General features: G+C 45.1%; 1 protein-coding gene across 5 annotated transcripts in view; it reads left to right on the top strand.

The window, feature by feature from the left end:
- The window catches only part of PPP1R12B (protein phosphatase 1 regulatory subunit 12B), a 126,675-nt gene that overhangs the window by 79,760 nt on the left and 23,840 nt on the right, over positions 1 to 23,075 (top strand). For 4 of the 5 annotated variants that reach the window (XM_075174401.1, XM_075174400.1, XM_075174404.1 and 1 more), the window contains one exon: positions 1,830 to 1,874. In XM_075174401.1, the coding sequence (XP_075030502.1) occupies positions 1,830 to 1,874 (45 nt within the window). Of the gene's footprint in view, positions 1 to 1,829; positions 1,875 to 15,330; positions 16,489 to 23,075 lie in introns of those variants that run through there. The other variant, XM_075174402.1, reaches the window with a different exon arrangement.

Genomic DNA, 23,075 nt, shown 5'->3' with positions numbered 1-23,075 from the left:
CTCTGGTAGGAAAACAGATCACCTTTTTCAGCAGGAGAATAAGTATTATCAGGTTAAGAAGTCTGCCACAGTTCTAGTCCAGCTACGGCCATAGAGCCTTCCTCGTACACCTCGGGGGTAGAGGCTTCCTGCACAATCCAATGAAAAAACCCCAATGGTCTTCCCTGTGGCAACAGTAGATATGTTGAATATTTGGAGTTACAGACAAGTTGAACAGGGCCGTGCTGGAAACCTCAGAATTTCTATTGAAAGACTTGCTGCAAACACCCCCTTTTTATTATTTTCAAATGATTCTTACATTTTTTCACTTGCATGCCAAATGTGATATTTTTTTTTTTTTGCTTATTGTTTTTTTTTAGTTAAATGCTTTACAGCTTGCCTAGTTGTCTACTGGATCATTGTAGAAATATTACTAGCTTCAGAGCAGAAGGCAAATCACTTCTCAGAGTTTTAGTTCATTTCCATGTTGTCTCTATATGAAACTGCAGCAACAACTGCTGAAATACCTTGACTTCAGTATGGAGTCAGATGCAGTGCCATGGTTTACCATTGCTCCATGGAATCGTGGAGCTGTTACAAAGAGGCAATGGGTTAGAGAGAGGCTGCGGAAGTGCAAGCTATCTGGGATAGAATCAGAATGGTTTGGGTTGGAAGGGACCTTTAGAGGCCATCTAGTCCAACCCCCTGTCGTGGGCAGGGACGTCTTCAACCAGATCAGGTTGCTCAGAGCCCCGTCCAACCTGACCTGGAATGTTCCCAGGGATGGGGCATCTACCACCTCTCTGGGCAACCTGTGCCAGTGTCTCACCACCCTCATTGTAAAAAATTTCTTCCTTTTATCTGATCTAAATCTACCCTCTTTTAGTTTAAAACCATTCCCCCTTGTCCTGTAGCAACAGGCCCTGCTAAAAAGTTTGCCATCTTTCTTGTAAGCCCCCCTTAAGTACTGAAAGGCCGCAATAAGGTCTCCCCGAAGCCTTCTCTTCTCCAGGCTGAACAACCCCAACTCTCTCAGCCTTTCTTCACAGGAGAGGTGTTCCATCCCCCGGATCATTTTCGTGGCCTCCTCTGGACCCGCTCCAACAGGTCCATGTCTGTCCTGTGCTGAGGGCTCCAGAGTTGGACGCAGCACTGCAGGGGGGTCTCACCAGAGCAGAGCAGAGGGGCAGAATCCCCTCCCTCGCCCTGCTGGCCACGCTGCTGGTGATGCAGCCCAGGACACGGTTGGCCTTCGGGGCTGCGAGTGCACATTGCCGGCTCGTGTCCAGCTTTTCCCAAGTCCTTCTCGGCAGGGCTGCTCTCCATCCCTTCATCCCCCAGCCTGTGTTGATACCGGGGGTTGCCCCAACCCAGGTGCAGGCCACTGCACTTGGCCTGGTTGAACCTCATGAGGTTCACGTGGGCCCACTTCTGCAGCCTGTCCAGGTGCCTCTGGATGGCATGACTAGTCTTTCCTCCTGGGGTCTATTTGAAGTGGAGGATATTCTTTGAAAGTCAATATTACGTCAACATTTCAGACATGCAGTCCTCTCAACTGTCAGATTTGTTCCCTCAGTATATTAAGGAAATGCTTCTCCTACTGACTCTTCAGGAGCATTCAAATTACAGTAGCTATCTCAAGAGAGTAATGCTGTCCTCAGTACCAAGATCTTCCAAATGGCCATACCAAACCTGAGCTGATAATCGGCCAAAAGCATCTAGACAGGCATTTCTTTTGACAGAAGTGTTCTTAGCTTTAACATCAAATCATAAGCAGTACATTATCTTCCTGTGGTAAAATTTTGTTGTCTCCAAGGCTGCCTAATTATATTGTTTGGTTTTCATCCTAGGATGATGATGAAGTTGATGGAAATGAGGAAGTGAAGGAAACTCGGGTAAGTGAAAACATGTATCTAAATAGTTGGTGTCTCAGTCTTGAGTGTTGGTGGCAAGAAGTCTTCTATGGCTTTACTCTTGTTTATGCGAGAGTTTCAGGCTCTGTTCAGGAGCTGAGTACGAACGGGGAGGTAGCTCTGAGTAGCAAATTGCTTCCTGGTTTCTCGTCTGAAAGATAAAGAGTATATACAGACTGGCCTAAGTTCAAAAGTTGGCTCTTCGTGAGCTGCATAGGCAGCTCTCAAACCTGGAGGGACTGGAGCAGAAGCAGGGGTGAGCGCCTTTCTGAGAGCGCTGTCAGAAGCTGCCATGGCTAGGGAGCGTGGCTGTCGGGTGTCCCAAGAAGGGACATGACCTTGTGTCTCAGAATCACCCTGACGCTGTTATTTTGGACAGTATGTTTTGTATTTCTAAAATCTGCACTCTCGTCTCCTCATGGATTTGTTTTCTTGCGAGAAATTGTCTTGGCAAGCAACGCATCAGAGATTGTTCATTGTTCCCCTGTTCTTGCAATAGTCTTATTATCCTTCGAGGCCCTTTCTTTTCTTTTATAATAATTATTGAGTCCTTCCAAATTTCCTTGGTTTCTTTTGGTTTTGTCTGTCTTTGTCTAAAACACATTTGAGCCTGACAACATGACTTACTCTGACAATGGTAAAGCTAAATACATTTCCAAACTATTAAAGCATGATGTGCAAGACCTGGGAAAAATGGCAAATTTGAGGTTTCTTAGGGGTCAGCCTGCTTGTGTGATGTTTAATCTTTGCCAGAAAATGTTGAATTTACGGAGGTCTTTCCACATACTTCACAATTAAGTAGAGTGATTGAAGCATCATTTTATTGACAAGTTAACTGGTTCTTTGCTGAAAATTTTCAGTAACGGTCTTCGAAGTATATTTTTGTTTTTCTTTTTGCAATACTCAAGATGGGGCAAAGTCACGGTGAGCCTTGTGGCGACCAGAGACTCACGTGGTGCTGGGATGGCTCTTAGCATGTGCTTATCTTTCAGTGCCAGCCTTTGCTTTCCCAGTGCTTACTTTGCAACGTGAAACACGGGATACTCCTTCCCACGGAAGCACCACCTGCTTCGAGAAGCCCAGCTCTTCCCACAGGAGTTTCTGTTCATAGCGGTACACGGCTTTGTTAAATCTTCCACTTACCCTGCATGAAAGATTCAGCCATTTATCGTCCTCAAAATTGTTTTGACATTTCTGCCGTCTCACAGTAAGACTGAAGGAGGGCTATTTTGTAATGTGTAAAAAGTAATAATAATAGGGACACCTTGTTTCTAGCAGTCGTGTTTTGGACTTGCTGGGAACGTCTTGTTCTTCTGGGAAGTTGTCCCAGATTAGCTAAATCAAGACAAAAGAGTATCTGAGGCTGCAGGTTTGGAGGCTTCATAGAGTCCAGTCCTAAAATTGCTGAAAACTCTACTGAGCACAATCCTTACCGCTTTTGTAGATGGGTAAACTGCACTTCGTAAGAACCCATCGTATGTTCCTGCCCAAAAATTCAGGGTCACCGAGTCTCTTACAATTAATGATGCTGTTTCTCCCCAAGTTAATAGCAGGGAATCCTTTTGTCTTATACTTCCCACGATTTTCTTGTGGGTTCCCATCTAATAGCAGAGCAACTTCCCTTCGGTTCCCCTGGCCCCTTTGCGCATGTGCTTTATGGCAACATTCCGCTGTTTTCGTACACACCTCGTGGAGGTTAGACCCTGGTTTAGACTCTCCTTCCGCTCTGATGGTGCTGCTTTTCCCATTCTCCCAGTCCTCTTGTTTTTATCCAGTTTCTAGTTCATTTTCTTTACTGCTTGTCTCCTGCGTCGTGTCACTTGATTGCTCCTCCCCAGTTTATTTTACATCCAAATCAGAGAGATTTCTGTCCTCTTAACTGGCCATCAGTTTGGCAAGAGCCACGGAACAGCTACTTGCTTTCAGTTCTAGTATCAAGCAGGAAGTACAACTAATAATCATTAATTCATCAATAATAATAATAATAATTCTAGAATGGCAGGTGCCACCATCAGAGTTGTGAACTTGAACACACTAAAGTGTCCCGTTTTAGTTGCAGACCTCCAAAGACACTCCTGATTTTAGGTGAGCAGTTATTTTTTTCCTCCAGTGTTTATATCTTGGCTGATATTAGGAGGAGCCAAAAAAGGCGAATTTCCTCCTCCAAACTATGCAGAGCTGGAGTTTAGCAAAGGAAAGGTAGATGCAATTTTTGAAAAAGGAGCAAATACATGTTGTTCTAATTCTCAGAAGTGGATGAATTATTTTGGCTGAAACTTATGAGCACCAGCGTGGGAAACCAGCCCAGACGCTTTGGCTGAGTTTTAGGCAACTGCGAGCAGTCTCGTAATAGGATGTGTCAGGCAACCTTCATATGTTTTGCTACCAACCCCGCCTTTCTCCTTGTGATGCAGACTGCTTGGATGCATTGTGGAAAGTTGGAAGAGCAGACAAAGTTTTATTGTGGAATAAATGTTCAAGGGCACAAGGACTTCAGCTGGAAAGAGCCTCTGGGGACGCAGCTTTAGGAGAGTTTTTTGCGTGGTTCCACTGGGAAGGATATGTAGAGGAAAGAGCCTTTGTTTGGTCTGGGGAAACCTGAGCTCAAACCAGAGGTGGGGGAAAAAAATTAGGCCACAGTCTAGTCTCTGTTTCTCAGAAATTAAAAATTGTGGGAGTCTGGAAGATCCCGTTAGCAGTGCCAGTCTGAGCCATGTGGGTAGGCTGGCATTAGGAAACCTTTCCTGCTCCCTGCAAGGCAGTGACTGTGAAGTATCAGTGAGAATTCATTCGTGGTGGGGCCAGCGAGTACCAATACAATACAATCAGTGCAGATATAAATCAGTGGCTCTAGTTTGGGATGCAGCATTTTAAGGATAACGGTGAAGACTAAAGGGAATGGTTCGATGTTACATTTTGGAGAGGGTTTTCCTTATCCCTGGCTCTTCTGGCTTTGACTTACACCTGACTTCTGCCATCGCTATTACACAGCAGGAGAAACTGGGAACAAATTTGGAAGAAAAGCATGTTTTAAATGACATAGCACACAGAAACAGAAGAATGTTTGTAATCATTTAAAGAATTTTATCTCCTTGCCTTTCTCTTTAGTAGTATTACAAATGTGCTCATCCATGTGTTGGATAGTTCATCAAGGGAAAGCTTTAAATACAAGGGAATGCACTGAGCATCACGTTGGTAAAGTAACAATTTCTGGGTAGTAAAAGTGTCATAGAAAACATCTGTTCTCATGAACTTCTTCTAGGTCAGCCTGTATAGCACAGTATAAAACCCAGACAAATTAATAGAATTAACTTTTATGCAGGAATAACACTGAAACATACAATTATGGATTACGATCACAGTAAGAGTATTAAATAGGCTCCATTCTTGTCCCTGTACTTTGATTTACAAAACACGAGTATTTTAAATTCTGCAAAACACTATTCAAGCCCACTCTGTTTTGTAAATATTACGTGTTCTGCCTACTTGTACTATGAACATCAAATCACCAGATGCAACTGGATACTAATAAAAACTAAATCTCTGTCTTAGAAGGACTGAATTTCTAAGCTTGATTCCATGAATTCTAAGGGCAGACCAGTGAACTGGAAAATTCCTTCTGCAAACTAAATGTCCTAATGTTATAGCTGTTTCAGAGTTGTGACTTGGGAGTCCTGATTTTGGTATGTTCTATTTCTCACCTATATTTTTGCTTTTAGTGGCATTTTATCTTCCACAGAGACTTCCAATTTAGCTTTTGTAATCCTGCTGTTTACCTTTTTTTAAAAGATGGATTTCGTAAACAAGGAAAAGATGAGAAATAGCTTTAGCCAGTGTTTTGTGACTTGCCTGTCGTAGCCAGACTGCTTGTACTGGGAGCCCTAGGAGTCCTAGCAACTACCCCGGATCCCACTGTTTTATTGCCGCCTTTCCCCGATGCAGCACAGTGAAGTGTGGTGCTGTGCAGGCTGAAGACATGCCTGTGGACTGTCTTTTTAAGCTAAGGAAGGCTCCAAGTCCTCCACTTTCTGGACTCAGATTGCCTAATATGGTAAGGTATGTCTTCACGGGCTGTGCTGTTTTGCTGAGATGCAAGGGAAAGTTGACTACTAAAAGGGAACAAAATAGGTGAACTTCTTGCTAGCTGATAAGAAAGTAAAATCTTTTAATCTAAATAGCTCTATATGGTACTGTTCATCCTATGCCTTATTGCTCCTAGCCCAGGTCCCTTTTGGGTATTAAGGATGCAAGTATTTTTCCCTGGTTTTACCCTTGAATATTTACTTCCAGCATAGATGCAGTGTGACGTGGGAGGGAAGCCATCTGGCCCATGTCCAAGGAAACGTAGGTGGTACTGTGCGTCACTTGCGTGACTATAGTTAAATTATAGAGCATTTAATTATGTGTAACATAAGGCTGTGAGAGATTGGCTCTGTTTAGGCGTGTTTATAAACAAAATGCTATAATGGGTTGTGTATGCTGCAAGGAAAGGAGATCTTTAATATGTGTATAACTAGCAATATAAAGTTGAGTCTAAAATAGCAGAAAATTGCTGCAAGAGCATGAGCTAGTCTTTCGTCATAGGGCTTTAAATATGGTGAAGAACAGTTTTATTGTGTTCGGAGTGCCCTGGGTTCTTTGGGAGGTGGAGGGGAAAGACACTATAGAAATGTAAATTCATTCTGCAAATATTTCTACAAAAAAATTTCACATCTGCACAGATGATTTGCCTCATGAGTTCTCCAGCCTAATATGCTTGTGTTGTTTTTTTTTAACCTTAATGTTTTGAGAAGGGCATCAGACTTGCTGTCTACTATCCCTGTTGATACAGCATTTAAATCATCAGCGTGGCTGCCCAGTTCCTATTTACGGCTCTGGGAAAACATATTGTTTGTACTTAAAGCCAAGCAATCCAAGCCTGCTATGTAGACTACAGGGTTACAGCTAAATGCGTTCAGGGTAATTCCTCTAATTCACCGAGTTGCTGAATTAGGAAGGTGTAATGTGAAGCAGTCTCCATGATGGAGGTGCAGATGAGTAACACAAAACCAGCTAAAATCCGATCTGCGAGTCCCAGGAAGGTGAAGCAAAATAGTGAGTCCTCCAGGAATGATTTACAAGGTCATGGACTCATAATTATTTAAGGTAACTTTATGCTTTAACTTCTTATTTAGTAAATTACTCTCGCAATTTCAATGTAGTCTGAGGTGACTAATCTTTCTCAGTTGTCAGCAAGTAATTTCTCCTGAAGCGATGGAGCTGAGGTTAGCCATGCATGGGATACCCACCAGATACCTTGGCTTTTGCTGGCATTGCTGGGAGGCCTTGCAGTCAGTTCAAATTATCTCATTTCACCCCAGGGTCCTGTCCCTTTGCCTGCATGGCAGCTATCTCACAGGTGTCCCGGGATCCTTTTGCTTTCTTCCCAGAAGGAACCGGGACAGTGTGATGGACAGGGTGGCAGCAGGATCAGCGCCATGTGTATGCATCCCTCCGCCTCCAGTGCAGTGTGGACAGGACCAGTCACGTTCAGTGCGGCTGTTAGCCTAGAGCCGTTGGCCTGAGGAACAGCACTGCTCCCTGGACCATATCCCAAAGACAGAATAAACCTAATATTGTTTCATGTCTGATTGTGTTTATAATATTGGACTTTTTAAAGGTTAACAGCGTATGTTTGTGCTTATACATGTAATGGAGCATCAGGTTAATTTTTGTTTGAAATCGTCAAGCTCTATCTCATCACGACATGCTCAAAATTGTGGAAAGGGAAGATGTCTCTAACTGCTTAACTACTTGCAGCAGGTTCTCTGCCCCTCTGGGAGCTGATGATTGTGCTTCGCTGTCAGTCAGCCAGCAGGCTGCAGGGAGGATGTCTCTCCTGATGTGGTTGAAGACATCCTCCAAAAAATCTGATCTGCTGGATTAAAATTCCTGCATCCAGCAGTAGGTGTCTGGGTGGCCCCTTAGGGGCTGCCTGCCTGAGAGAACAGGTGAGTTGTGCGTGGGCAACAGGAGATGGCTTCAGCGGATGCAGCTGGTATCTGCCATACTCAGAGCTTCCTTTCTAAAGACCACCTCACCAGTTTGCTGGTGAATGCTTTTTGTGGCTCCGTGGCAAAGCCCCTGTGAAGCCGATAGTCCGTGTTGCCTGGACATACCGTGCGGAATGGGGCGGTCTCGTGTTTAGGTAGTAAATGATTTATCTCCCAGTACGTCCAGAAGGAGCGAAAAGCAGAAGCTGTATTGCCAGATGGCTAACAAGGAATTGAAGAGTAATCTAAATTTGTTTGGAAAACTGAAGTCAAATTCCCTGGCAATAAAATATCCTTTGGAAACTACCGCTGTAGGAAAAATTGTGTGTTCCAGTGATGCAAGTGTGGTGATGCTGTTTGTCCCCCTTGTCTTTAAAAGGTCACTTTTTGTTCGGAGTTTATATCCTCCCACATGCTTCTCTTCAGAAAAAGCCTCATATTTGGAAAGTCATTGTTAGTTTTTTGCTTTTGGACATGGAGTTTCCCTGCTAGAAGTAACATTGTTTGGCAGAAAGCTACTTCATTATTTGCTATGTCAAGATGGAGAATCCTTAAGCTGCAAAACTCCTTCCTGGCAGGAATTTCCCACCAGCTTTGGTTTAATTCACACCTTGGCACGTTTTTGTTACTCATTATAGTAGGTACCTAGCATGTAGCTAATGCTGGGCACTGTTCTGGGCTGGTTTTTTACATATATATTTATATATAGGCTTTTTTTCATTGCTCCTAGATTTCATCTTTGGGAGTGAACATAACCTTCTGCACCACAATCTGCTGCTGTTGAAGGAAGGCCAGAAATAGGCTTGAAGCATAGTTAGATAGCAATGTGTTGAAGTTATACATCCATTTGGCCAGTGGCACTAGAATATTGGTTTATGTCAGCCGGTTGCTTCCACAGACAAGCTAACAGAAAGATTTTATAGCCGTGGAGTGGCTGGGGCGGGTGGGAGTTATGCAAATCTGATGAATTTAGATAAAGAGCAAAATGGATCATGACTCTTGCGAGTGCCCTGAGATTTCTATTTCTCTATGTCATAATTTGGAAAGTCCCTTAACTTGAAATAGCTTTGTTTACATCTGGTTCTTATATTAGTGTTTGTTTTCTCAGTTTCCCTGACATGGCCTGTTAATATCTCTGCAAATTTCTGCTGCATTCCTCCTTTGTAACTCAGCATGTTTGTGCTTCTTCATCCTGTGCAAGGAAGCTGGATGGGGGAAGAGGGAACCTGTCAGTAAACACTTGCAGAGTGCAACTGCTGGACGACTTCGACTGGAAAATACTACGTTCTAACACTGCTTTACCCTTAATGGTAGCAACTGGATGAAATCACTTCATTTTTGGCGTGAGCAGTGCTCTAAACTGGACAGTGGAAAGCATCTCTCCAGTTTTTATCACGCTGCGTTTTTTCAACAAAACATGGTATTGAGTTTGGGAAAGAAGCCTGACTGTGAAAAGGCAGAGCCAGGCTTTGGGTAGACATGAAGCAAATTATCTGTAGACCTCGGTCTTCCCACGGGTGTGTGGGCATCGTGAGGATCATGGCATGAAAATACGCAGCGCTGGGGTCACCCCAGGCCTCTGGATTTGTAACCGTGGTTGCGTTTTCAGCCTTGAATGGAATCAAATCTGTGGTCTCGGGGACATTTATTTTTGGCAAAGTAGTGACTGCCACATCTGTCTCCCTCTAATGGGACTCTGTTGCTGCAGTGTTTTTATTGTTGCTGATTATTGCTACCATTGCCATCCGTTTCTGTAACCTCTCGCCAACAGCCCTTCTGGAGATGAAGAACTTAAGATAACAAAATCCTTCTCCCTCTTCTGCAATCTTCTCTTTAAATTCAATTCTCAACTTCTGAAGTTAGGGAGGTCCCCCGAGGTGTTGGTGAACAACACCTGCTTCTCATCCTGTTATAAACGCTGGATTTGAGTGTTCAAGGCACCTGTCCATTCTTCCAAAAAATCAGTTCTGCTCCAGAGAACTGCTGGAAGACTTTTCCCCTGCATGCATAGTTTGACACTTACAGGTGCTAAAATGATGTTCCTGTGCTCAGAATGGTGCTTTTTTAACTCTCTTCACTACTGCTTTTTATTTTCTGTATTTGTAAGAAAGCAAAAAGAAAAGAATTCTGAAGTTTTATATTTAAAATGTGCTATTCTCAGCCCACACTAAAATTATCTGCTTCTACTGCTTAATGCTAATCCAGGTATCCCTAATGGGTATAGCTTCCAGCCTTTTTATGATAAATTTAGTGATGGGAATAAAAAGAGGGGGAAGTATGATGCTATATGTGCAATTATAGACTGTCAGCTGCTGTGTGTGCGTTCAGGAGGAGAGGAAGATCCTTTCCTTCTGCTTCCTATCTGTGAGACATAACGCCAGATCTGCTCATGGGAATCCTAGTCAGTGCACTGCAGATGAAAGCCCGTTCACTTCTACGGTTTGTATTCCATTTATGGCAAACTGCTGCAGTGCCTTCACATCACGTTTACAACACAGCTTATTGCCTGACCAATAATTTCTTTGCTACAGCCTTCTGTTGCCGAACATAACCGTTACTGCCTTTTTCGGTTCTAAAGAAACCCTGCGAAGCTATAATTGAACCTGTTAAAGCTTGCGTATAATTTTAAAGTGATTTATTTACAGTGTTTTATAGCATGTATTTTCAATCAACTTTTCATTATCCAAAATAATAGTGGGTTGGGTATTACGGTGAATACAGCTGCTACAGCTTTGACCCTGAATTGTCCCACATAACGGCAGCCTCTCTTCAGCCCTCTGGATTCTCACAGAGTATCTGCAAACTGGATTACAGATCATAGATAATAGAGAGTTAGCTGTACAAAAAAGGTTTATTATTACAACTTTTAAAGACTGGCTTTTGGTCACATCTCCTGGGTTAAGTAACAGTGCTGGTAATTCCAAATCAGCTCGTTATGCACTGAAATGAACAGTTTCTCTACAGAACCAGCAGAATTTCTTTGCACAAAAAGCGATGGGTACAGTGAATAAAGATGTGAGAGCAGGAGGGTTAGCAAGACTCAGCCTTTTCTTTGCAGGTGAATTCCTTTCCAAATGTTTTGGTAATACTCTAGAGACTTTTTACTGCAAGGTCGCACACATAGAGGAAGAAACAACTGGTGTGCACGTACCCGAGGTGCAGTAATCACCGGTACCGTAACCTTTCATCTGACTGTGGAGCCCTGCATGTTAAAACAAATCGGTATTCCTGGCTTGCCAGACCCAATCTCAGATTGATCATGGGCTTTTCCTTTGCAAATAACAATGCTCATGTCTGATTTGGACGTATCGGAAGACAAGTGCAAGGCAAGTAAGAAACTCTTCTAGGGACAAAGCGGTGGTACTGGTTAGTGTGTGCAAAGACTGCGCATTATTTAGGGCTTGCATAATCACAAATACAGGACATTCTGAGGTAAAGGGCATCACAGGATTTATTAAACTTTGCCCCCAGAATAAATGTTACTACAAAAGGGAGGTACAATACTCTTACACTATGGATTTCGGTTTTGTATGCCAATCCAGTAACATAAAAGCAATAGGAAATCTAATCTTGAATCTGTTCTTTATAGCCTGTGTCAATAGTTCAATAGTTAGTGGGGTTTTTATGTTTAAACTAAGTTTCTCTGGATTTTTTACAGAACTACTTTAGACCCAGAACAATTATTTTATGGGCATATAGTGGCTTTGTAGCCTGGCTCTTGGAAACAACTGCCAGGATAGTTTGTTTTGCTCTGTTTCTCCAGAGAAGTGTCATGCGAATAAATGTAGCTTTAGAATTGATTTAAGTATTGCATAAAATATGAATGACATATTTCAGTGTTTTCCTGGACTGGAACGTGACTCAACACACAAACAGCACGCTCTCCTCCTGCAGGTGGGAAATCCAGAAGTGAGGGTTGTGAAGATTTTTTTTAACTGAACAGCAAAGAAGTAAACTCTGTGGGAGGGGGTACCAGCGGTGTCTGGGATTGCATTAAGCAATTAGGGGGAGTTCTTTGCTTCTCGAAGAAAAGTGAGCAAAATGGTCTCAGCAATAGGTTCAAAAGGAAAACATGAAGCGTGTTGCCTGCCTCTCCCTCTTGCTGCTCGTCCAGTTGGGTTATAATTCGCATTTTGTGTCCCTCCAGTCCAGCCCCGTTGTTCGTGCATTGCTTGGCCCAGTGTAGGAGAGGGTCACAGAAAGGGCTATGCCCCCGGTGAGACCCCATCCTCAACAGCTGAGTGTGTTGGTCCCAGCGTACCTAGCTTAAACTGTCCTCTAGCACGGAGGCCAGCTGGCAAGGAAGGCTCATCCGTGTTACCGAACCCTCTTACCCTCCAGATTGGTGTGGCTGTGTCCAGGGCGCCTGTTGGGAATGGCCCCTGCGAGCGCCCAGGTTGTATGTGGAAGAGTGTTGGTTGGCCAAGGACAAGACGGTGCCAGAGATCTTCCAAAAGCTCAGTGGTGCTGGTGGGCAGGGATGGTCCCTGGCTGGGTTTACTTTCACAAATGTAGCCAAGGAGGCCCTGTGGGAAGTACATGGTGTGGGGAGCATCCTGGTGCTGTGTAGCCCCAGTTCGTGTCTTCAGCTCAGCCCCTCCATCAGCTGAGCCTTGTGTAGCTGGAGACGCCAACGTGCTCGTCAATACGTGCCTGCGCCGGGGAGACAGGGAGGTTTGCCTATGAATGAAAGAAGTCGGCTGATGTGGAAAATGACAGCTAGGACTTTGAGAAGATAGTTTGGGGATAATTTGTTCCAAAAATACCAACTACTCTCCCTCATCCTTCAAGTTTCATTGGAGGGCTTCTCCTTTCCTTCTCCTCTGCACTCCCAGAGAACATGCCATGGGCTCACATCACCTGTGAGCATCACTCTGCAGCTCTGGCTTTAACTCCTAGCTTTATTTCCCATTTTTATCTACTGCAGGTTGGAAAGTTACAGTGCTACTTATATTTATTTTATCAGTGTCACATTCTGTAGGTGAAGATTTTCAACACAGATAAAAGGGGTGTTTGTGTTTTTTCCCCTGAAATATTTAGCTCAGGGCTTCATCCTTTTTCTGGTATGTCATTTTCTTGGATGTGGGTCCTCCTCTCTAACTAATTTTAAAAATTGGGTACGCACAGATGTCATTACCAAAGGAAAGGAGAGGACAACCATCTCAAAGGAAAAGGAAAGATGTCTGAAAAGAGTGATCGTAGTCTCTAAGTATAGGAAATATACCACACAGTACAGTTATGCTGCTGTACTTAAAGATGGGAAGAAACTTTAAGGTGATGTTGCCCAGAAATATGCTGCAGCATGAAGTTACAGCCTGGGCGGTCTCAGGAGTTTGTGTCCAGTGGTTGTGGAAGTGCTCGTGGGAGATGTTTTTGGTTTGGTTTGGTTTTTTTGCAAGTCTTTCTGGTAGCTGTATTAATATTCCTTAGCAAAGTAAGCAGCACCACAGCTATAGCACAGGCCAGGCTGCTGTTTCTGACTGAGGAATACCCTTAACAGACAGAAACAGTCAGATCTGAACCGTGACCCTGAATATTGCAAACATCAGGACAACAGCGCTGCAAAGGAAGAGTCAGGTCTCGTACTTACATAGGGGAAAACTTGAGAGTAAACTGTACAAAACGGCAGGAAGAAACCCATAAATTAGGCACCTTTGTTGAAATAATGATGAAACCCGGCGTGTTTTGCCATATTGCATCTCAGTCTGCTGTCTTTCTCCTGGCTAATAAGGATACTAATTCTCATGCCACGCCTTCTCTTTAAAATGAGTTACTGTCCACCAAGATGCATTTTGTCAATCTGTGAGGCATCTGCACTGGATGACTAATTAACTTTTAATTAGTAGGGAATAGAAAGCTCAGGTTTTGTTTTGGTTTGAGGCTCGGGCTGTGAGTTCTCTGCTGAAATGTTGATTTGGGAGCTTTCCCGCCCCTCCTCAGCAGAAACGTGACCATGGAGGGATGCGGCAACGGTTCATTTAGGACTGGATGGGAGGGGAAGCAAAACCCTGCAATTTAGAGCTGTTCACTCCACCTTGGTGACTAAGCTGGGCTTTGTCAGCCTTGTGATTGTGATTGAGACACTCCGGTCTGCTGGTGGCCACACGGGTTAGCCCAGTTTCAATTACTCGTACTGTTTTGAAACCCCAGAAACTGAGACTAGTGCGAAAGGATCACCCACGTGTGCAAGTTCTATAAATATGCATTTAAAATGTCTGAATTGCCTTCTTGTCGCTGCACGGCAGTTCGGCTCCAGACTGCTGGGAGAGGAGGGTGGGGGTGATGAGTGCAACAGATGGAAGCTGGAAAGATCAAGGTCCTGCCACAGTCTCCTGGAGCAGCGGGGTGCCTGTCACTACCTTCTTGTGTGTCTGGACTTAATTTCCATACCTTTAAAAGGGAATGCAGAAATATTGCCAGGCAGAAGTAGACCTCTCCAAACTTTTCCCCCCCACCCATCTCCTGCAGTCAGTGAATAATGAATCTCCTCCTTCCTCATCATGAGGCATCAAGCAGAAACCTGATCTCAAAGTGACTTTCCTAGAGAAGGACAATCCGGCAGCCCCGTTTCTCTCGCTCCGTGGTCACACAGCGATGCCGCATCGCCCCTGGATAGTGAAGATGCTGGATGGCAGGAGAAAATAATGCAGCCGCTATTCCAAGCACCCTTCCCCAAGTATGTATGTCAGTAAAATTACAGTTGCCAAGCAGTGTGCCAAAAGGGTCAATATTTCAGATCAACAGAGAGATCTCCAAGTGTAGTAATACTCTTAAAATATTTTTATATAGATATTCTTTTGCACTTGCGAGGAAACGTTTCGTGATAAAGCAGCTTATGGAGCTGGAGCAGAACGTGCGCAGCAGACTTGGTCGGTAGCTGGTTCGGGTGGGTGTGAATGAGTCTGGATGAGGACACATCCTTCGGGGTGGTACTGGTCTGTTAATGCCGCCTTACTGGAACTGGCCCAGTGCAGATACCTGGGCTGATGCCTTTCCAGCAAAGAAAAACGTAGATTTGCAACCTTATGGCTGCAAGACTGTATTTAGCGTAGGAGAGCTATTAAATCAGTGCACCCACCGTGCGTTTGAGGGTATTTTTCCAATGAACATCCCGTGTGCATGAGGGACATCCCCTTGCCTTTGCAGTGAACAACCTTGCCGTCTCTGAGACACTGCAGAGAGCGGCTTTCCAGTGAGCCAGCTTGTGCAGCGGCAGCACAGCTCGGCAAAGAGCTAGCTGGAAGTTTGTTGAGAGAGGTACATGGTCTCCTCACCCTTCTTCCTCTCCTCCAAGCTCCTCTCCCCTCCTCCTCAATCCCAAACGCTCGTTTGAACGAGCGTACGTTACACAAGCTCTGCGTCGCCTTCTCGCAGCTCCAAACAGGCTTATGAGCAAACAACAAAAATCCTGTTGTGCTGCATGAGTGTGTCCTCCCTTTAATGGTATGAACTGCTCCGTGTCCTTTAAAATATCTCCCTTTGTCACAGCCGCAAAATGCGTGCTGGAATTTAAGCTTTGCAAAGTGCCATCGATTTGCCTCCGACCTCCCGCCCGACAGCCCGACAGGCCTTGGGAGCTTGTAAGTTATTTTCTTTTCTTCCCCCCCTCCTTTTTTTTTTTTTCCCTGTTTTTTTTTTTTTCCCCCTTTTTTCCCTACAAGTAGCAGCCCAAATCCCAAGCTGAAAGTGAATCGCTGCTGCTGGCCGCCCTCCAGCATTCCTCACGGAGCGAGTCAGGATCTGGAATGTCAGAAGGCAGCGGCGGGGAGGGCCGGGAGAAGCCTGCGCGTGGGTAACGGCGCCCGGGAGGAGGAGGAGGACGGAACAAAACACAACTTCATCTGGACTGCCCCTTTCCAAAGCAGCGTTTGTTCCTGATTTATGCTTTCGTGTTTCACTTAAAGCATGCAGCTCTGCACAGTGACGGCAGAGAGCTCGCAGCAGCACTCCGGAGTAAAACAGGTTTTGGTTTTCCTTTCTTTTTTTTTTGTCTTTTTTTCTTTTTGGCAAAAGCTTCGTGTCTAGAAGAAAAAAAAAACCCAGCCGGTTTTCCAGCGCTCTCTCTCTTGAGCCGGGAGTTTTTGCCTCCTGCAGATTTGGGGGGAGATCGCTCTGGTCCTGCGGAACACGCTCCGGACGAGGGGAAATGTCCTTTTGTGGAGAAGTCGGGACGGGGCCCGGCCCGTGAGGCTGGCACGGAGCAACGCCCGGCGCTGGAGCACAGCGAGTCCTTGACACTTTCTCTTCTTCTTCTCGGACAAGAAGCATTGTGGAGCCTCAGCTCTCCCTGCAGCAGATTAATGCCTAAAATTATACACCCTAAACAGCAGGGTTTAATTACCAGAGCTGTGAATAGTTTAATTAGTTTGTTCTGACCTTGGAAGAAGGACCTGCCCAGCGCCGTAGAGCGACAGGACAGCAAGACTTGCATTGCTTCTCAAAGAGACCCAGCCCGAGAGGCCATGTCGTCCTTGTACACCAGGAGTAAAGAATATACTCGCAGCAGGAAGGCTCAGTCAGATTCTCCCCCGTCCTCTCCTTCCCCGATCGCAAAGACACTCAGAGTAAGCAGCCTTTTCCTTTCTGTATTACTCGGAGACCTGCTCAGCACGTGCTCTGAGCAGAGACCGGTGGTGGTGGCTTCTTGTCTTACCCTTGGAGACCTGTGTCTGTGGTTTGCTTTGCAAAGAGGATGGTTTAAATGGAAGTTGGGAAGGTGCCTCTGCAGCAACAGGTTTTAAGCAAGCTGCATGAGTCCTTGCGCTGGGGTTCTTTGCATTAATGGCTGTAGGGAGTTGCTGTGATGGTAGTTTCTCCCTTACCCTGCTTTTCACAGAAACATTGCTCTCCTGGTAGGCTATGGCTGGAAGAAAACCTCACTGATGAAAATGAGGCAAAACCTGATCGGCTTGTTAAACTGCGCTCTTCCCATAAGCGCTTTGATATTGCTGGTGAAATGAGGTTTGCTATCCAGCGTTCACCCTTGGGGCTGTGCTGACCTGTGGTATAGTTTAATAATTTCAACAACAACAACAACAAGAAAAAGAAAACCACCTGTAGCAGGAGGCAAGTCGAGGTACTTAACCAGCCCTCCCCATCTACCGAGGTGTTTGAAAGTTGGGAACATTTCGTAACGGTATTGGTAGTAGCTCCGGAGTCATGTGAAAGGCTATCACGAAATTCTCCGGGTCTCTATCGTTATACGGGCAGTCTCTTCACTATCAAGAAATTTTATCATGCCAGAGTCAAAGCCTGGAGGAATTAGCTTTTAAAAGGCAGGCTAATTTTAGATGTAAGCATTAAATTAATCTGAGCACTGGTGTTTGCTCAAATCAGATATGTATTGTCTGCTCCTTTTGAAGTGGCAGATCTTGGTCTGGAAAAAACATTGCCTGAAATATGTAAAAAGGGTTTTAACCCGCTGCCATGGTATTAATGGAAGCAGTCCCTGACCCCTGCAACTTCAGCCTCAACGGCTTTCATGGCTGCTGGTTGCCCCCGGGCTGTTAACTGTTTAACCAAGGAGCCCGAGTCTGTGCTTTCTTTCTGTCTGCAATCGGAGTGTCTCTGGGGAGCCTTTAGATAATCTAAAACTATCCCCTGTGTGCTTAGATGGACTTTCTTCATCAGTTTTTACAGCTGTGCTTACCATTCCTCAGTAAATTGCCACAGTATTGATAACCAGCTTAATAGCAGGTGGGGAACCTCTCAAATGTGCTCTTACCCAGAGAGTAAAGCTGAAAATGTTTTTATTTCTTTCAAAACCCAAGTTTTTTAAGATCAGGCATGTTCGGCGTACACAGACTGACTCATTTGCCCCCCCTTATGCATCCAGGCATATAAACAAGTGACAAACATCTCGCAAGAGCCGTGACTGCTGTATTCACGGTGCATGCCTGTCTGCTTTGATGCAAACTAGCAGGAGGTGCTGGTTTTCTCTGTCGATAGCCACGATGGGATTGCAGGCTCCTGGGGGGGACCGTGGATGTTGGAGGAGGTGGTGGGAGCTCTCGGGTGGGCCAGCAGGTGGGTACAGAACGGTGCCGGGTGGGAATGGGAGGGCCTGGAGAAGAGCTTCTCTCAGCTTGTCGTGGCAGTGGGTTTTTGGTGAAAGCAAACACATGAGCACAGAAATCTTGGTGGTTCTTGCAGTAGTAATGGTAATGCCAGCTGTGGCTCCGGAGCATCGATGTGGGAGACGCCAGAGCGGGAGTGCAGCAGCATCGACTCACGAGTCAGTATAGGAAGGAGTCCTGGTGCTGTCCGGGCTATGGAAATAGCCCATGCCTTAAAAGGCTAATTAGGGAAGGATTCACTTCAGGCTAAAATGAAGTATATGAGTTAACCCTTTCTCCAAGACAAAGTGATTCTGCCATGAGCAAGAGAAATAATGGAGTGCAGTTTTCTATGGATTTGTCCCACGTGTGCATTCCCCCTGCCCCACTCCCCCATGCCCACAGTAACAGCAGCCCTTGCTGCAAGGTGCCACTACCCTTAATAAAACAGGTAGGAATGTGATATCTTGGAGTCTTTTATCTTTCCATCCAGTCAAGATTGATACCAGCAGACCTGTGGGCTCTAAACGTTCCCAGCTGAGCAGGAGTGTGAAAACACACGAGCAGGCAGGGAGCCTCATGCATGGTACAGACGTGGAAAAAACCTCTTTGAGGACCAGACAAAGCAAAGAAGGTTTTACTTACTAAGGTATCAATGCCAAACAGCTGCGTTCAGATGTCGTTTGCAAAGCAGTTTCCAATGGCATTCCCTGCTGCACTTGCCCTGCTGCTTGTAACATTCCTCCTTAGGTGTTACGATAATATTGCATGTGGTTTTTTCCACCTTTAATTGATGGGGTCTCCCCATCAGCTGAGGAGGATGAGCACTTTGCAGTGAACTCATACGAAAGGCAATATCCTTGAATAGGGCGTGGGAGCAAAAGGCAGGCAGAGGAGGTTGTGGTGAGAGCAGGGTATTGGTGTGTGAACACCTCCGTGTGCAAGGTCAGCACTGTCCTATTGCCCCTGAACCTCCGCAAACTAAGATACTTCATTTCTTGTGTCACAACAGAACAGCCCAGAATTATAGTCACTGATATGGAAATAGCCAAGTAAATTCTGCTAAATCACCCAGGGCAAACGTTGCTAGCTCCACCTTTTCAGTTGCTTTAATGAGGATGTTGGAAGAAAGTGGAAACTTAAATTCTCTTTGAAATCAATTCAGATTGTCCCGTTATTTGGCAAAAGCTTCCGTTTTTGTGGCAGTGGGTACCTTTTCATCTCAAGTTTTGCACCACACTGTTTTAGCTCAAGGTTTCTCTTCCTCAAAAAAATATTATTCACACAGTCAGTTCCAAGGGGGCAATAGGCAACCCATGGTATGAAACCTCTTGTGAATAAGTCAGGAAATGAATGGCAGGGCTCGAAGGATGAGGGTGAAAGCAAGGACTGAATTTTCTCTTTTTTTTTTTTTTTTAAATCCTATTTACACTGGGCCAGTTGTTTTTTCATAGGAAATACCCTGTAGTTTGTGTTTAGACTCATCCATCTGTTCATTGTGGTACTTCATAACCCTGGCGTTTCTCCGTGGCATATTGGTTAGGAGGAAGATGAAAGCTAAGGAGAATGCAGAATCCCAACTTACTGCGCAGGTTGTAATTGCAGCTTTTCAGTTGTTTCCCACCTCTTTGTCAGCCAACCTTCCTTTCTTCTACAGGCTGCTCCTTCTTGTCTTGTCATCCAGTATTTTTTGCTGTAAAAAAGACCATCAAAACTTAAAACCCTCGTCAGCGTGCCTGTGTGCAGCGTGCATGTTCGTTCAATAGTGGCTGCATCCCTCTGGCTCCCACCACTTGATGGTCGTTACTCGCTCCTCAAGAGACGCTACATAATTCTTGTTGTTCTGGCCATATTCACGGTTTCACTACAAGGCTTTTTCCCTCTGGTGTTAGATCGCTCCCTCATTAAGCCACCTTCAGTGCTTGTTACTTGAGCTTTCCACCTGCATTTTTGTCAGTAAGGGCTCAGCAGTAACGTTTTAAGTATACTCAGTGGTCTGTACTGATGGATTTTATTATGCCTTTCATTGGAGTGTCTGAAGGAGCCGCACTAAGTGGAATATGGGATGCAGGAGCATCACCTTTTATGGGCCATATGTTTTCACCGAGTCACTTGATAGTAATACTTGAGCGTAAAAAGCAACAGTTTCCAAATTGCTGTTTCTGTTAGCAAGCCTCCGCATCAAGCCTGCGGTTGCTCTAAGCAGTGTTTACCATGGCAGCAAATGCATCTAATCTGGGTGCGATTTTTGATGTGGACACATCATCTAGAATCCAAAGCAAATCTTAAAGAAGAAAAAGCTAATGCACAGAAACGTTAGCCCTCTGAGCTGCAGGTGCTTGGCATGCAAATAAAACCAGCATGGTTTGGATATTAATACATAAATAATGGTATAAAATCTTAGAGGTCTGGTAATGCGACCAAACCAGACTTCTTTTAATCAGTGAGAGATGCCCAGGAGTCTGAGAGGTTGGTAGAAATGCCTGATCAGATTACAGCCTTCGTAGAGTTTTGGATATAAATGTGTCTGACAGTCAGTTTTCACTCCATGAGTGTTTTTGCAACAGGTTTAATCCTGTTTCAGATGTTCATGGTAACAGGTTTATTCTCACATTAGGTAGACCTGTATGAATCATTTGACTTGCTGTGCTGCCGCTGGAAACGCGTTAGAGAATAAAGAGCGTTATGAAAACTTTATCCAGGAAACTTTATCTTCCTGGGTTTCTATTTAGTGGCTTGGACTCGTTCTAGTTGTGATAAAAATGATGCTGCATAAATTGAAATGGGGTCAAATAAGTTGTCTCATGACATTTCCTATCTAATTTCTGGATTGCTGACTAGTTACGCAGTATTTGTGGAAATTATTACCTCCTCTCCCATTGGCCAACAAAAAATGTGGGATACTGAAACTTGAACTTTAAGGCAATTAACCTTAGCCTGTGTTCTTCAGCACCCTGATTTGTTTATCACTGGTTATCTCTCAAGCATCACGTTCTTTAGATGGGTATCAGTAGGAAATCCTTCTGGGTTCTGTTTGTTCTCTGGTGTTTTTTGAGTTTTCCTCTGTAAATGTCCATATCTGGAAGCGTATCGGGAACTTCTAGTCGTTCTTAGGACACTACCTGTTAGATGTTCCCTGCTGCGACTCCGTAGCCAGACGATGCTCCTGTCTCTGGCTGCGTCTGGATGTAGAAATAAAATGGGTCAGGGCACGTGCTGTGACCCGTGGGGTAAGTGGCTTGTGTCCCTGCGGCTAAACTTTCTTCTTCAGCTCTCCTCCCTTCTGAGGAACAGAGCGGGTTGATCCAAGCCAAAGCCATAGCAGGGAGTCTGTTAACTATTAAAGGATCTGAGTGGCCATGGACGATTCAGAAAGCAGCACACAATGTAACACTACAACCTCATTTAAAACTCCCGTTTTGACCCTCTACCGCCTGGTCGGTGGTGGGTGCCTTTGAAGAAGCCGGTTAAGCAGCCAGAGAGCAATCACTTGTGATGGCTCAGCTTTTGAAACCATTGCCTGTCACAGGGCAAGGAGGCCAGAAGGTCAGAGGACAACTTGGGGTTGCACCAGACCAGGGAATCAGTCTGGACTATAAAAGGGATGAAGGGAGAAGGAGAAAGAGGATATCTTTAATTTGGGTCGGCTCATGGTACAGCCACAAAACCAAGCACATTGGCACAGCTGAGACGGGGAGGTGCTGTGGGATGGGAACGAGCGGCCACGGGAAGCGATGGGGAGAGCGGGTGGAAACTCTGTAGGCAGCAAACCACTTCAAACTGCTGAACTGGAAACCAATGTTTACTTCTCTTGCAGGAGCCCGTTATAGTTTTGTTTTTCATAAAACGAATACAAACCCATAGAAAACAGGGCAGTAAGAGAGAGAGAGCTCGGTCCATCCATTTCCCCAGGGCACCAGCAGCCGTTCCTGACAGATGTGTCTTGTGCTTGCAGCCTTCCACCAGTGGAGATGGTGCCTCCTGCACTGGAGCTGCAACTGGTGGTCAAAGAAAAACATACGGACTTTGGGGAATTGTTAGGTTGTTGTTGGTTTGGGGTTTTTTGTTGGTGGGTTGTTTATTGTTTTGTTTTGTTTCGTTTTCTCCAATGAATTGTAAATTCTTTTCAGTGACCTCAAATTGCTGAGGTTACTATTGCAGTTCAGTAGAAGTAAGGTCTTTGGAGCAGAGGTCCAGGTTCAGATCACTGACCGGCAGCTGGTCTGGAGCTATTTTAGACTGAAACAAATGAGGGGAGAGAAACAGTATAAACTGTCTTAGTTCTAACAGCACAAGATGCTTCGCGTGATACAGACGGGTCAGCGTACCTAAACCAGCCCTCATCGCTTTTCCACGCAAGCGCTGCCTGTGGCCGTCGCGGCTGTCACGGCGATGCCGTGTGGCTGCAGGCTGGAGGAGGCGTTCACCAGATTTTGGAGCATGCTTCACGCCGAAAAGTTAGCAGGTTGGCTTTAGGCAGCTTGAATGCTGGCTAGTGGCCAAATAGGTATTTAAATACCCGATGATAACACCTGGAAATGTCCCGGTAGAGCATTTGCAGGGGCAAGGAAGACATCGTTGCCTGCAGACCTGTGGCATTCTCGTATTGAAGAAACTTGGGAGCAGATATCTTCTCGTCTTGTGTCACTTCACCATTCGGCTTTTATTTCCTCATGTCTGGAGAGTTTTGTCTAAGATCACGTCACTTTGCAAAATTAAATTTTTCACCAATAAAATTTGATCCCTTAGAAAAGAAGGAAAAAAAGAAGAGCAACAAACCCGGGTTTCTGAATTGTGGGCTTTACTAAATTAAAATACAATCCAGCTTGACGTTTTACATGGCGAGTTTTATCCCCAAGGGACAGCAGTAATAAACTGCAGCTGCTGCAAAGCCAACGGGCCACGTGAGAGGCGCGGGGAACTGAGGCACGGGCTGGCAGTCACACAAACCAGCGTACAACTGCAGAACGTTTAGATCTGTTTGGGATGGCAGGAGATGCGGTCGTCAGTCCGTTGCAGCCATATGTATTTGTTTCTGATGAAATACGTGCTAGCCGTACTGAAAATGATGTGATCTGTTGCAGCCAGCTGCCAAA

Source organism: Calonectris borealis, chromosome 26, assembly GCF_964195595.1.
Source record: "Calonectris borealis chromosome 26, bCalBor7.hap1.2, whole genome shotgun sequence".
In the NCBI taxonomy this organism is placed as follows: domain Eukaryota; kingdom Metazoa; phylum Chordata; class Aves; order Procellariiformes; family Procellariidae; genus Calonectris; species Calonectris borealis.
The sequence above is the reverse complement of the archived record's forward strand: the minus strand, read 5'-3'. Positions and strand labels throughout refer to the sequence as shown.